The sequence below is a fragment of the Zonotrichia leucophrys genome, chromosome Z (assembly GCF_028769735.1).
Source record: "Zonotrichia leucophrys gambelii isolate GWCS_2022_RI chromosome Z, RI_Zleu_2.0, whole genome shotgun sequence".
NCBI lineage: Eukaryota > Metazoa > Chordata > Aves > Passeriformes > Passerellidae > Zonotrichia > Zonotrichia leucophrys.
In genome coordinates, this window is record NC_088200.1 from 44,280,326 (window position 1) to 44,296,069 (window position 15,744).

Here is a 15,744-nt window from a genome sequence, read left to right on the forward strand (position 1 = left end):
TCAGTACACTTGGTCACATTCTGGAAAATAGATTTTGGCATCAGATGTACCTATACGTTGAAGTTGAAGAGTCTTTTAGGGTGATATTAAATTGTGCGCTCACAGGCAATGGTTTTCATGCTTGAAGGACCCTGTACTGGTATTAGACCACAGCAGTTCCAGTGTGTAATTGTGTAGACTGATACCTGCAGAATATTGAAGTATTTGTGAGGGAAAAAGTGAATATAAATAAAATGAAAGTAATATCATGAATATGCTATATATAGTCTGTCTGGACTGTCTCCTCACCTTCACCCTAGGGTTTCTTCAGCTGATTTCTGCCCTTGTTCTTTTCAAATTCTTATAAAAAGCGTGGGTTGTAACATGCATTTCTGCAATGGTGCTGTAATAATTTCCATTATAGTTTTACTTTGTCTTAATTTAGACTAATTTTTAAAAATTTATGTCATTACTGTATGTTCAATATGTCATTAATATATGCTCAATGATACTGTGTGTTTGGATTCAGAAACAGCTGGATATAGCAATTAAATACTATGATTTAGTTGACATAATGGCTTTGGTCAAAGGTTGAACTTGATGATCTTCAAGGTCATTTCAGGCTTAGCGATTCTATGATTATATTTACTTGGGTCTCTGTAATGTACTTTTTTAGAATGAGCATTTTGATAAAACATTTAATGTAGGAGAATACTTGTTTTACACACAGAGCTTATAATGTGGTTACTGTTACATTTTTTTAGATGGATCTACCTTAGCCTTAGTTCCTCAGCTGGAACTTTGAAGAAAGTCTCCCAAATGACCCTACTGTGATACTTCAGTTGATACCATAGAAAAGTAATGACAGTATCAACTAAACACCTTTTGGATCATGGAACTGAAAAATATACCTTGGGTGTTAGCTGGCATTTAGTGCATAGGAGCAATCTAAACCTACTTTAAAATAAATCCTGCACACTTGTCAAGTGTTGGTTTAGCTGTTTCACTCTGCAGAGGTATTTCTTTTTTTTTCCAATTGCGCTACGATTCTGGTTAACATACCATCCAATAATAGCATAAGTTGATTATTTAGTTTTACTAGGTTCTTTTTTTAAATTTCTCAGCTTTCCTTGGTCTGACCTAAGATAATTCTGCCATCACACATATTCAATATATGTCAGTATTTCCTTTTCCCACCATCACCAGGCTGTGTTTTCCATTACATGTGAATAGCAATTACAGTTCCTTCTTTTGCTTCTGGAGGACCTGGCTTTGGTTAGGCATTTTTTGCTTTCTTGATGGTATTTTGTTTTCTGTTTCAAATATCTCTTCACTGATGTACCAAAAGAGTGTTTTCTGATGAAATCAGGTAAATCAATACAGGAAATTTGTTAGAATAGCTGAGAAATATGGAATACTTTACTTTCTGTATAATTCAGCTAAACTACTCACCCTTTCTGACTGATGAATAATGCTCTCGTGTCATATAGGCTAAATTTATTGCAGATTTCGATACCTTTAATATTTTCTCCTTTGTTTTTAAGTATCGTCCCCTGTATCAATAGAAGCTGCCTGTCAGAGAAAGGACACCTATAATGTGTTCAGAAGAAATTCTCTTAAGTACAGTCAGTCAACAATTTTTGCAGAGCATTTGTGTGTTGCTTGCTGGTGCTTTTTTTTTCCCCATTGTCAAATGTCATAAGATGTTGTAAGGAATTATTTTAAATATATTCCTATTTCTTTTTTCTTATGAACAAAATTTATTTTTCTAAGTTTTCTTGGGGATTTAAAAGTTTACTGGGTAGATCTCTTGTCCTATTTGCATTCAAGTGAAATAAAACCGTTCACATACATATAGTCAAGATTCCATTATTTTCTTCTGTGAAGTTTGCTTCTTCTGAGATAAATAATATACAATATTTTTGTTTTTCTTTTGGATATTCTATGCAATGTTCTGTCTCCCTGTAAAACAGATGTCTGTTTTACATTCTGTTTCTATACACCTGACTTTATTAATGGTTAACATGTTTCATCATGCTGTACAATTCTGAATATTTTGGAATGTGCATACTGCAATGTGATTAAATATGGTGCTTCTTCTAAAACTGGGTCAGAAACGAGAATTAAACTCCAAATAATTAAATGTAAATATTAAGCATTTTTTTGATCTACAAAACAGAAAAAGAAAATATGAGGAGCCAAATGGAAACTTGGAATCTGTTTTGGTTATCTGTGTTGTTTTCTGACAGCTAATTTTAATTTTTAAATTTTCTGATGTTAAATTCCTCAAAAAAAATCTGAATATTATCAATAGTAGTAAAAACTACTATTGAATAGTATGTTGATGTTGTTTAAAAAAGTATATGAACCATAGTTTTAAAAGATGAATAGTGTGAATATGTTTTTTATGCATAGATTTAGCTAGTTTTAAACTTGAATATGTTTTTTATTAGTACTGTTTTCAAAGCAGGAAAGGTTGGAAAAGTTTGTGCAAGGCAAAAGACATGCTATTTGTCTTGTCCTGACAAATGCTGACTACCAAAAAACCCCATTAGCTACATCAGGGGATGTGGCTGCCAACTAGGAAAAAGCATAATATTTTTGATGTTCTCCATTCATCTTACTAGGATGCTACCTTTCAGATACTATAATTATAACCACTTAAGTACTGCTAGTCATAAAACCAGTAAATTGTCATACCAGTATGATCTAGCTAATGAGCTTATATAGTTATAGCTGGAAGTAACTGTGTCTTGATGTTCCATTCATTTGGAAGGACATTATATGGTTTTGATAAATGAACTGTTTATTTTCCTGTGAGATACTTATTTCCATAAGAAATTGGCTAATCTTGAACTTGCACTTCTAGAGAGAGCATTTCTAAATGTAAATATATAACTATAAATATAAATATAAATATACTATCCACTAGGCACAAAAATTTCAATACAAATGTTTACTGACTTAGACTCATTTGAAATATCAATCTATCTGGACTTTGAATTAGTTTTGCCTGGGAGACATGATCTCTGATCTGCCTTGGAAAAAGGCAAGAAGTAATTCACTTTGTCCTGTGTGGATTTTGAGAGCCTATGGGAGTAGAAAATGAGAGGAAGGATGAAAGGCTGATTGATTATTGTTTCCAAATTTCTCACAAAATGTTAGGTAGTTTCCCAAGCTAGAAGTTGTGATTATTTTTCAAGTCTTTAACTCGTAAGTGATATAAACAAATGAAAGGGAGGAAGAATTGTATCATTTTAAAAAAGTGACAACAGAAAGAGTAAAAGACAAAGTCATTCTTACATTCTGCAGTAACAAATATCCCAAATTTTTTAAACATGAAGTGTTCCTCTGGTTGAAAGGCTGGAATATGCCTCCTGGTAATGTAACATAAGGCTCATTTTTGACTGGATTTTGATTACAGCCAAATTTGTCATCACCACCTTTACTAACCAATTTAAATTTCAGAAAGGTAATGATTATTGTGCTGATTACGCATCTGGGGTTTCTGGAGGGGAGAAAAACAGTGATTACCTTCTCTTGGCCTGTTATATAACCAGAATTCCAGTAATTTGTAAAATCCTGAAGTCAAGCATGATTAAAAGGAATCTTCTAACTCATCTAACTGTTTCTTGACTGCAACATCAGAATACAATGGTTTTGGAATAGAAACTTGGTTAACAGGACACCAAAGCAGTATGGACATCTATTAGTTTTCCTTTTACAATTTTTTAAGCAATCCTTCCTAAGGAGAGAAGTTGGTTTAAGTACAATTTTATTTCTGCTGTGAAATACTGATTTCTTGAGGATGTTAAGATTAATGCCTTGCTTGAAAGTTTAACCTATGAGACATGATAACAGTCTGTTGAAACAGTGAGGTATCTTCATCAGATACTGAGTAGCTATGAGTATAGGACATCAGTGTTGTGTGTGTTAGGGAGATTCTTTCCTGGGCTTCAACTTTTCTTGTTGTTCAGATTACATTGAGTTAGGCAAAAATTAGTATTTTAGTGTTGGCTTTGTTAGCAAGAATGTCTGTTTTCTTCCATTAAAGGTAAAAACGCCTTTTTAAAATGCTGTATTCTTAATTGTTGGGAACAAATGTCTGCTTCATTTTATTTGGCTATTCTGGTAATGTGTGTGATGAAAAATTTCAGACTATTTTACAGAAAATTTATATTTACATCTGATTATGTATGCATTTAATTGTTCACTTAGTATACCATAACTATTATCCATGTGAATAATAAATATATAAATATATTTACTGAATTGAAGTAGTCATTTCTGCCCTGACTCCTCCTTTGTGTGTGTCCAGACACCAAAGACAATGTCATCAAAGAGGTGTCACTTGATCAAAAACCAGTAATTAACAGGCATTTAAAAGTTTCCAGTTGTAACTGTAGCATTTGACAGATATGTGTGTTCTACCTAATACAGTATCATAATTTCTCATTATGAAGTTTTTAAAAGTAGTCAGAAGAGAAAATACCAGTAAAACAATGGAAGTACATAGATTGCACGTATATGTAACTTAAGATTATTAGACAAAAAAACCCCAGATTTTTAGACTAAAATACAAAGTTAGATCCATATGAGAAAAACAGAAAGGAAATATTTCAAAACTGCATCCATTGTTGCCATGCAAAAATCCATCAAGGTGTATTTTCAGAGTATGACTTACTTGTTTTTAACATCAGTTTCTTCAGTGATTTCAGTTTATTAGACTTATGTAGTAGAGTCTTTAAAATACTGATTTTGACTGAAATATAAATGGTAAAAGAATTGAGTTTGACTGGGTATCTATAGTTTCTTTTGGCAGTTCTAGATTTAGTCCAATATAACCACTATTGCAGTGTAAATATTTGAAGTCCATGTTTGAGCTTAATTTTCTGTCTTAGTAATTATGCAGCATTAAAAAAGGGGATATCACATATTCCTTAAAAAATGCTTTTTACATTACAATAATTTTGGTTTTACTGTTAGAAAACTTAAAGTTTAATTTATATATAACAGAAATTTCTCATTCTTGCACCCTTTGTGGGTCAAAACTTGACAGAATTGTCTTCCAGTTTCTAGAAATACTCAATTCATTAAAAAAGTAATTTAAAATCATCAGAAAGAAGTCAAAATGTAGTTTTTAAAGCAACTAACAAGTACTGTAGTAAAAAGATATTTGTAATGGACAAGATGAAATAAAATCAGAATGGGTATAATTGCTATGTAACACTGAAGCACATTGAGGAAAGCAAAAGATTTATCACTGTTTGCTTGAAGGCTTGGCTTCGGAGAAACTAATATGGAGCTGAAATTGATCAATTTACGTGACACAATGCACTGAGTAAATAATTAGGATTTAATGATGGAAAATACCAATAATACTTTTCAAATGGTTGTATTGCCTTAACTGCTGTCTGTTATTTTCAGATTATTACCTTTATAATAAGGACAGATATAAATTATACCTTGAGAATTTTTACTTTTTCCATGCTCAAATTTATGATAGAAAAGTAACAGTATTTTTTAGTGTTTGAAATACATAGGTTAGTGCAATTTTAACTTTACATTTGCAATTCATGTGATTTTCAGTATTAATGGTGTAATTTTAATTTTGGACATGTATACCATTTTTTCTTATATGAATGTGTTGTGAAACTGTATTTACAATGTTTTGTGTACATGTCCTGTAAGCAAGATGTAAAGGAAAAAATAAAGGCATTTCTTAGAATATAATTATTTTTCTAAATGTCTGTAAAGTCTTTGAGCTGCACATGTGCTGAGATAATACACTTAGAAAGGATTGTCTTGTAAGTGGTTCTTTGCCTCAGAAAAGCTATGTGGCATTATAACTTGTCTAATGCAGTCTGTGAAGTCATTGTTGCTGTTGGGATCACAGTATATTAGCCCTTGATCATCATAAAATACAATTTTATTTATATCTGGGTTTATTTTACTATGACAATTTGGAACTTCACCTGCAATGTTGTCTGTGTGCCAGGATGCAGGTGTGTGTTGTCTGTAAAACAAGGAACAGTGATTTTGTGCAGCTTTTGAAATTACTTTTTAAGAAAGGAAAGAAATGCAGTGTACTTTAGGAAGTAGTGTAAGTTTTGAGAAGTAGTTTACATCCTATTCTAGAGTGCTAAAAAGGCAGGAGAAAAAAAGCTGTTTTGAAGAATAATTTCATTCTCATTTAGTTTGATATTCCATTTATCTATTTTCAATGTACAGGAATCAAAAGGACCAAGATACTGAAAATGTGGGGTTTATAATGCAAAGAGCAACTCAACTTTAACTACTCTATAGTGGCACTATTCATGCTGCTATAATAAAACTTAAGAACGTTTAGTGATTTTTTTTCCCTACAATTATTCAAAATTACATTACCCTTACTGAAAACTGAATGGCTTTTAGTGGATTAATTAAACTGTAGCTGGTTTGCCATCTGGGTGCTGCTTGTTTAGCTGCTTTCTCACAGAAAGATTATTCACTGAATAAAGGATATTTTTTTGTTAGAAGACAGCTGCCAGACAATTTTTAAAATAGAAATTATATATAGACTATTATTAGTTATCAGATTAAATTTTGGGTTATGAAGAGGAAACTACTTGGACATTTCTTTCCAATTTTCAATTTCTTTTCATTTGTCCTCACACACACCCATACCCCCTCATTCCATGTTGCAAAATGCACAGACTCTTAAAATATAAAATCTGTTTTTAAATGTATGAGAAAATAATTATATTTTACAGCAAGATCACCCATGACATTATGTTGGAGTCCAGGGTATAGGCTAGATGCAGAAAAGAAAAAAAAGGGAAGGGGGGAATTAACTAAATCTGATTTTTATGGCTCAAGTGGTTTCATTAAATTAGAGTGCTGTGTGCTACTGTTCATTAATGAACTTGTGCCATATGCTTTAACTGTTCTGGTCAATAGCTGATAAAGAAAGGCTTGTGTTTAAAAAAAAATGGATAAAAATATCTTTGTGATGGGCTTTTATCAAAGGACTTACTTTGAATTCAGTAACTACTACTGAGGCAATATGGCTCGCAATTTGCGACCCAAAGGTAGTCATACATTATTGGAATACAGCCTACTGCGCTTCACATTACACAGATGTGAAGGCCTGATTATAGCTGCTTCATAATTAACAGTGATCCGATTTGTTTTGTGGCATAAATGGTGCATGTGTAGAACATTAGCCATGGCACTCTCATTCAAATTCAACTCAAGGGCTCAGCGGCAGGCGGGTCACGAGCTTCAGGGAGTAGAAGCACAAGCTCCTCCATATGTTCTTGCTGCATCTTACTATGGCTATGAGTGCAAGATAAGTTCCCCAAAGAACCTAATCGTGTTCTGTAATTACAGCGCTGCTTTCTGCTGGCTAGAAATGAGGGAGAAGCTAAAACACTCCCTCATCAGATAATTTGTAAATTACTTTACATGGCGGATGCCGAACTCAGTTGGTTTTCAACTGCTGAAATTATAAATAATTGTAACAGATGTGGCAATATGGCTGGCCTCCAATAAATGAGGCCCTTGATAATTTGGCCGACCCTTTGACAGGCCAATTTAATAAAATGTGAACAAAATCTTCTTGCTAATAATTTATCATCCCTTTTCCCAATAGAATAAATTTAATTACCCTAGCAGTTAACAAGGTCACACCCAGATGCCAAACTCGGCTACAGTTTTGATAATGCAATCAGGAATTGAGAGGTGATGACAGCGTTGTTGTTTTTTTCATTACCTGGCTTCACATAAACACAGGTGGCGTAGCTTTCTTGTCAGTTTTTAATAATTACAGGCTATTATGGAATGCATAGTTAGCAGATTGAAAACCACACTTTAGTGAATTTGTTTGAGTATGATTGAGATTCTAATGTACAGAGATGATAATGCATAACAAGCACAGTCCCTAGTTTACACCATTAGTGCACAGGTTTGATTTTTACTTGTGATAATAGTGTAATAGTTCAGCAGACAAAAAAGTTGCTTTTCTTTTGGACTAGCCTCACTGTTATATAAAGGTTTATGTATTTTTATTTTGCAGTACTGAGAGTCAGTAAAAACTCGGAAAAATGTTTTTTTTTAAACTTACCTGGTAACTTCCAGTATGGAGATACATTTATGTCTGTCTATCTGTCTGCCTATCTATCTATATCTTAAGAAAGTTTCAAATCTGTGAAGAAAGACTGGCTTAATTTCGGTATATTTGGCCTAGTTAAATTGTCTAGTAACTTGTTCATAAGCTTTTTCAAAACTAAAATGTTACAGACAATGCTGAAAGAGGTCTTAAAAAAAAGAAGAATAAAAACCATAATACTTACTAGAAACTTCTAAACCACAGTTATAAAGCTTTGTTCCAAAAGTATAAAGGCATTTTAATCAATGTTTACTTGGGCTTCTGTAGTGTTGCAGTCTGTTTTAAATGTTTACTAATGATAATGTATTAGAGCAAATAGGACTGATGTTTTCAACTTTTGCTTGCTGTGCTATCATCATTTTGTGGAAAAAAATCAGTTTTATTGTGTACTTGCTACTGAAAAGTTGCCAGTTCCAAAAATGCATGAGGAAATGTGTGGCTAGTTTCACAAAGAGACTTAATGAAATCCAGCCTTTTCTTTAAACTTTCAGTGATGATTCTTCTAAGTGGTTTTTTCCAGACTACAAAGTAGTGTTCTTATCTTATAATTGCATATTTTTCCCAGTAATTTGGAGCATAAATTGTATACCAGGAGGTGTAATCTTCCTGATGAATAAAATAAATCATTCATACTGGGTTTGGGAAATCTTTCTGATGTAGTGGCCACATGGTTTTTAAAAAGGAATTGCATCCTTTTTTCACCTCTCTCTTCTTCTATATAGATGATCAGAGTGTTCTTTTTCCTTTTATATAAATCATGTGAATTTTGGAGGATGGCAAATATAAGTCTTATAAGGGTGAATGGATGGTGGAAACCCTTTTTCTGACTTGTAGGACATTTTGACAGCTCAGGGGGAGGACGCTGAGATCAAGGTCCAGGCTGGGTAAGTTGTTCTTCAAGACCTGTTGCCCATCTTAGATGTATTTGCAGTGAATATACATGAGGCTGTGACAATGGGATGCCCAAGCTGCAGAAATGAGTTTGCAAAGGATGCTGTAGTGAGCACTGCCTGTGACTTAGCTTCACAGCTAACTCAGTAACAGAGTAACAGGAAACTCCTTCTGATCATTTCATTCATTATGGCTTTGCTTGGCAGATGACACTAGATTCCAGGAGTTTTGACTGAAGAAAACTTTTAGGTGTGGGCCATAGTCTAGTTGGGTGCCATAGGTCAAAATTACTCTTTTCCTAACTCAGATGTTCTGGTAATCTTGTACACCTATTTTCTGGTCTGAGCTGTATGTCTAAACTCTGCTCTGTTGCTGAGACTTTAGTTTTTACTAAGCTATAGTGTGCCTTCTGACCAGTTTGAAGGAAAGTTGAGCTTGCATCTAAGTCACAGAAGGACTGTCCAGGCTCTTTTGGTCCTGTCCTAGCCCACAGTGTTGGTACTGTGCAATTGGTTTTAGCACAGCTTAGTGCTGAGAGAGCTGAGCACAAGCAGGCATCAGAATGTTACACATTAGGCTGTGTAATGAGTCCTGAAGCTCTTAGATATCCATTCCTTTGGTACCTGCTCTCTTTTGCCGGTGTAGAAAAGTTGTGCAGAAATATAGTGGAGCATAGCTATATTTTTTCCATATTGTTTGTACTACTTTAAATAGGTGACAACAATGGTATTGGATTCCCTTCTGTAAGTACAGTGGATGGTTTCCCATATACTACAGGTTTCTTACAAAATGGTCCTTGTGCTTCAGCTTGATTAATGCATCCAGCAAACCATCACTGGAGTCTCACTGTGAAAAGACATGTAAGAGTAGTGAGATATCTGCTTGATAGAAATAAATATTTTTTGGCTCATATTTGTTGTTTAAAATATAAATACAAGTTCTGACATTTATTTGGAGTATATATTTTGCCTGTAGGGTAAGTTTCAGTATCACAGTAGATGCATAATCTTTCATAAAATAGCATGTGGTGTAAACTGACTTTACTGTGTGAAAGAGGAAGCCATTACTCTATTAAGCTGGGCTTTGTAATACAGTAGGACTCGAATCTAAGATGCTTAAACCTAAGAGAAAGCTTTTTATTTGCTGCACTCAGCATGTAGATGGATAGACTTGTGAAGAGGGTCACCATTACGTGTACACTGAAACAATTGTCTCATAGGAATTTTAGTTTTAGACATAGGATTCAGAATAGACTTAGGAAGTGAACTACATGGACTTCTCTGTTGAGTTACTCTCTGAGTTACTATTTCAGTTTGTAATATGAAAAATGATAATTTTAAGGCAGAAGCTGTTGAAGAACCTAGTGCTGCCTCTCAGACTGCAATTTTCTGGATTGCAGATTTCTGATCTTTACTATGAAACTGGACTCCGTCCTTCATACAGACCTTGGATGTTGACTAATTTTTGTAGCCTTGAAACTCACTATTCTGCTTTTTTTCTGATAGTGTTAGGATTTTAAAGTCATTCCATTGTAGCCCAAATTATTTGCCTTTTTGGACTTAGGATTTGTAATACTTCCATTTGGTCTTAGATTACCAATTAGAGTTTAGATGTAAAAAGTGAAAATCCAAGAAAAGTTCATATCTCTCTTTGAGAATCTGATGGAATTGCATTTCATAGAATCATAGAATGGTCTGTCTTGGAAGGAACCTAAAGATCATGTAGTTTCACCCCACTGTGACCATGGGCAGGGACACCTCCCACTAGAGCAGGTTGCTCCAAGCCCCATCCAACCTGGCCTTGAACACTGCTGGGGGTGGGGCATCCTCAGGTTCTCTGGGCAACCTGTTCCAGGGCATCAGCACCCTCACATTAAAGAATTTCATCATAATGTCTGCTTTAAATCTCCCCTCTTTCAGTTTGAAGTCATTGTCCCTGAAGTAGTGTCCTGTCACTACATGCCTTTGTAAAAATGCCATTCTTTCTGCATGCGTTGATCTTCAAATTCTAGGTTGCTGATAGAGTCATGTGTTTATACAGAAGAAGTTGGTTGTTCTCATAGTAACCAAATCTTTTCACTAAACAATTTGTGTTTAATAATTTTTAAGGCTTTTTTTTGCTCTTATCCAAAGATACTTGGACCACAGAATTCTGAAAGTATGAAATTAAATTGACATGAATCTAAAACTAAACACCAGCGAGAGAAGTTTCACCCAGTTTTCTGTCTTGGGAAGGTCTTCTTTCTTATCTAAAAAATAATTGTTCAACCTTCTCTTATATTTGAATAAACAAAGTCTTTAGGCTAGGATAATTAAAAGAATGTTTCTCAGTTTTTCAAAGATATGTTAAGTTTAACAGAAAATTATACCAAAATCCTTTTGAGTTGGAGTCCACTGATAAGCAAAACTTTCATTTTTAAATTTATTTAATCAATTACATCTGGATTCTTAGAATTTTTGAAGCTGAAAAAATTCCACAAGTGTACTTCAAAATGAGGAGGTTTTGAGGGTATCATAGACCCAAATTCTATAGGTAAGCGTGTTTTGGTAACAGCAATCTACTGAATATTTTAAGGTAAAAGCATAGCATTTTGGAGGTTTGTTAAGATCTAAAACTTGATTTGTTGGATTTAGTTTTTCAAGAAATATGTCTGTATAGCCATGTGGACAGAGACAGTAAGGGTTTTATTAGAAAATAAGATAAATTTTTATTTAAAATAAGTATTATTTTGTTTTCTTTAAAGTATATAAAAGTATTTTATTTAAAATAAGTATCACAGCATGGCAATTTCTAGGGGTCTCTTTTGGAAGAAGAAAAGAACCTCAAAAAATAACCTCAAAGCAAATAAAGAATAATAATTTTCATATATTGGTCATGCTAAAGTCAACAGCAGAACCTGCATGACCTAGTGGAGCAGGTTTTGATGTAATCTGTGATGGAGTCAACTTAAATGGAGTTATGTTTTAAAGTACTCAGTATTTATTTTTTTTACAGAAGAAAATAAAAAGTAGTTATACAATAAGAAGTCAATAATTAGTGACATTTCTCTAATTCTTACAGGTCAGCAGCAGGAGCTGGACTCAGGGACATAAAGGTCCTTTTAAAGTTAAATAATTCTATGAGCACTTAACAGGTGTAGACTTTTTAAAGTACCAGGAATGTGAATTGAAATTGTTGTAACAAATTGAAGTTGTTGACTTTTTTTTGAGCTACTAATATAGTTCTAAAACTTGTGTTTCACGTGGAGCTCTTTTTTTACATGCATCTGAGAAATCAGTAAGATGTGTGTGTCAAGTTCGTAGGTGTATTTCTGTTTTGTAAAAAGAGTAAAATTCAAATAATAAAATAAATTCCAGAACCTAAGTGCAACTACATTTCCCTTATCTACTGACACTATTTCTATCTTCTTTGTTTTGTTGGATGTTTTACATTTTTATATAAAGCTCAGGTTTTGTTCAAACAAACATGAAATCCAGTTTTCTTTAAAGCATTCTTTTGATCGCATGGCTTGTCACTTCTCATTTTCTTGTTTTTCTTTTTTTTTTCTCTGTGTGTTCATGAGCTAATGTTTATAAACAGGTATTTTACTGATCATAGGTGGTAATGACATCTGTTTGCAACTACATATGGCCTAAACTATGCAAAATGAGGAACAGAATGTATTTAAGGAATAGTCAGCAAAAGCACAGGCAACTTTTACTGTCTGACAAATGTCTTATACTTACTGTATGAAGAGTTGAGGTTTTTCTAAAGAAAGTGGTCAATATCTTGAATTTTTAATTTGTTTGTTGAAATAATGAGTTTATCTTAGGCTTTATGAAAAGCTTATTCTGCATAAATAAAATGTCTGTGCCCATTTGTCTGTTTCTGAGAAATACTAAGCTTACTAAGGTGCTTGATTGATTTTAATCAACTTTGGACCACTTCACTTCTTGATTGGCATGAATTTGGAGATTTATTTACTTAACCTTTTTTTTACACTGCTTTTTGTAATTTTTGTCAGTATTCCTGACTTTTTTAATGTAGGGAACACCAGTATTTGAGAACACAGTGCCACGTGATGATTGTACCAAATGTAATGTTCTCTATTGAAATGAGTATTTGTCTTAAGAATATGCGCAAACAGTTGCAAGTAAGTGGTGTTGTCAGGATCTTGTTAATAAGAGACAAAATAAAACTTCTAGTTAGTCTTAAGAGCATGTCTTCTGGATCAGGTTTGTTGATTGAAGAGCTTACTGCTTGCCAGCTGCTCGTCACTGCTGTCAGAACACCACTGGCAATAGAGTTTCATGAGTTGCCCCTCATCAGTGCAGTCCAAGGTAAGCTCAAGCCACTTCCATTGACTTTTAAACTACCCACCATTAGTTATGCAATCAGTTAGGGAGGCTGTTAACATCATTCCTTCTCCAGCAATGGCACTGAAGTGTTAACCTCCAGCTACCTGGATGCATTGGCCATGAGGGAATTCTATCATCTTTCTCTGGCACAGGTGTTAAAAGATGAATATCTGTCCCCAGCCTTATGGCACTGAGGAGGAGGTTTCAGCTAAAGCATTTCACTTTGTGATTGCCGTAAGGTGACCCAACAAGCATATTGCTGCTGCTTACACTAAGAAAGTTTTGCCCAGTGGTTGTTACAGGGTGGGGTTTGATCACACCTGGTAATGAAAGCTCAACTGACCAGGAGTCAGTTGTCAAGCCATGCTAGCTTGACCACTCTTGGTCATGCATACATGAGTCTACTACTGAATATCATGGTTATAACTTATGGGAGCTGCTAGCACAGAAATGTGTCCTTTCTGAAAAGGTTTGGTAGCTAGGGAAGTTGATCACTGTGCGGCAGCCTTGTATTGTGCCAAGGAATTGCTGCACGTGGGTTGATAGCTAGGAAAGCTATCAGTTCACCAGTTTAACAGAATTCAACAGTTTAACAAAATAAAGTACCAGCCTTGAACAACACTGTGAGCTAGAGTCTATTTTTTCCTTTTAGTTTTTAGTTTGACCCCAACACTTGTGCTCTTTAAGGATGTTATGGATACAAGTTTTAGATTTACAGTAAAAAAGTACTTCTCTGAGGCAGTTCTTAACTAACAATATGTTTAGTTCTAGAATATGCAGTTGAGTTTTTTTGTTCTGCCAGTGATAATTACAACCTGAAGTTTCACTAGAAACAAGTCCAGAAGGTGCAATATTTTGTCAAGAAATTTAATAGCATGTGACATACAAAATACCGTCTAATAAGTAGAATAAGTTACTGCAGAAGAAATGTGCGTATAAAACAGCCATTGTTAAGAACATAAATTTAGATTTAGAAAATAGGGTGGTGGTCTAAAAATGTTTCCTTAATATTTTGAGACCTGGTTTTGATTATGCATTCATGGGTAATTTAGGAGAGCAGAATTATTTGCAGCTTTTACATGTTTCGGTAATATTGTTAATATGTTTCTCTAGGCAGTTTTAAGTAAATGGTGTGTTACACATCTGATTTTTTTGTTAAAACTGTAGTATACCTCTACTGTCATTTTCTAGATATTTCAACAGCCTTCTTTAAGTGAGCTAGAGGACTGTATTACAGTGCAAGAATCTGAAATTGAGCTTTTACAGAAAAAATTGAAGTAAGGGGATCCTAACCTAGCAGAGCATAATTTGTACACTGCAGATACTCTGGAAAGCAACAATATAAGGACTGGAAGAAAGCACGAGGTAGGGTAGTTTTATTGTCTGGTGTATTTGTGTGTAAGTCAGGCTGGTGAAGCCAAACGTTTTTGCTCAAGGGCCCAGATAATAATTTTAATATCTGTTGACGCTGCTTATAATTCTGGAAGCTTGTTTGAATAGTTCCTGTGTTATCTGCCAAAGACTTGTTAAAATAGCTGTTGGGAGTAGAAGGTTTTACCTTATTAAATACTGAATAAGAGATTCTTAATTAAATGAACTATTTGCAGGATAAATTCTTTGTAGGTTTGCTAAAATGAATATTTATCAGATATTTTGTTGTGTTTATTAGAATGACCATCTTTCACTGTAAGGAAAGTGAGACAAATATAAATGGTTATTATTATGATTTTTTAAATGAAAAATATTTTTTCCCAAATTCTTGATTTCTGGAGTGGAATATAGTATTTTTTCTAGGATGAATGACAACAATATCCTTTGAAATTTATACTTTCAGCTTTGTATGGTGCTGAATTGCCTCTTTTGTGGAGTCTCACTGTTTGATTTAAGCATTAAATAACAATAACAGCACCTATGAGCTATAGTAAATGAGTGACACTTGTAAATAATTCCATTATTTAAATGGATCTATTCAATTAGCTGAAATCATGATGCTTTTCATTGTGTTCAGACTCTTCCTCATCTATTTTTTATTGTGATTGTATGGAGTATTAGAAACTGTTAACAAGGTTGCAAAGGTGAATGTGATTCTGAATGGTATAAATAATGCACTAGTGTGGACCATCTTGTCCACTTCCTCTGAAATCTTCTAGTTTATCCGAATATGGTATCTCATCACATTTGCTTTAAAAAATGTATAGCTTGTTCTTTCTTAATGATCTGTACTGTAAGTTAGTTTTGGGAAAAGACATGCTTTAGAACATTTCTTCAGGAGCATGTGGTGGGCATTTCTGTGAAAATGTGCTTAAGAAAAAACTAAATGCTACACAGGCAGTATAGGCTGAAGAACAGACAGTGAGAAACAGCCTGACAAACGTGAAGGTCAGGAAG

At 33.9% G+C, this 15,744-nt stretch overlaps 1 protein-coding gene across 1 annotated transcript in view; it reads left to right on the plus strand.

Annotated features, from left to right (window-relative positions):
• The window catches only part of CNTLN (centlein), a 190,657-nt gene that overhangs the window by 45,590 nt on the left and 129,323 nt on the right, over positions 1 to 15,744 (plus strand). The window contains 3 exon segments of the mRNA XM_064736784.1: positions 791 to 809; positions 13,046 to 13,151; positions 14,548 to 14,721. Of these exon segments, the coding sequence (XP_064592854.1) occupies positions 791 to 809; positions 13,046 to 13,151; positions 14,548 to 14,721 (299 nt within the window).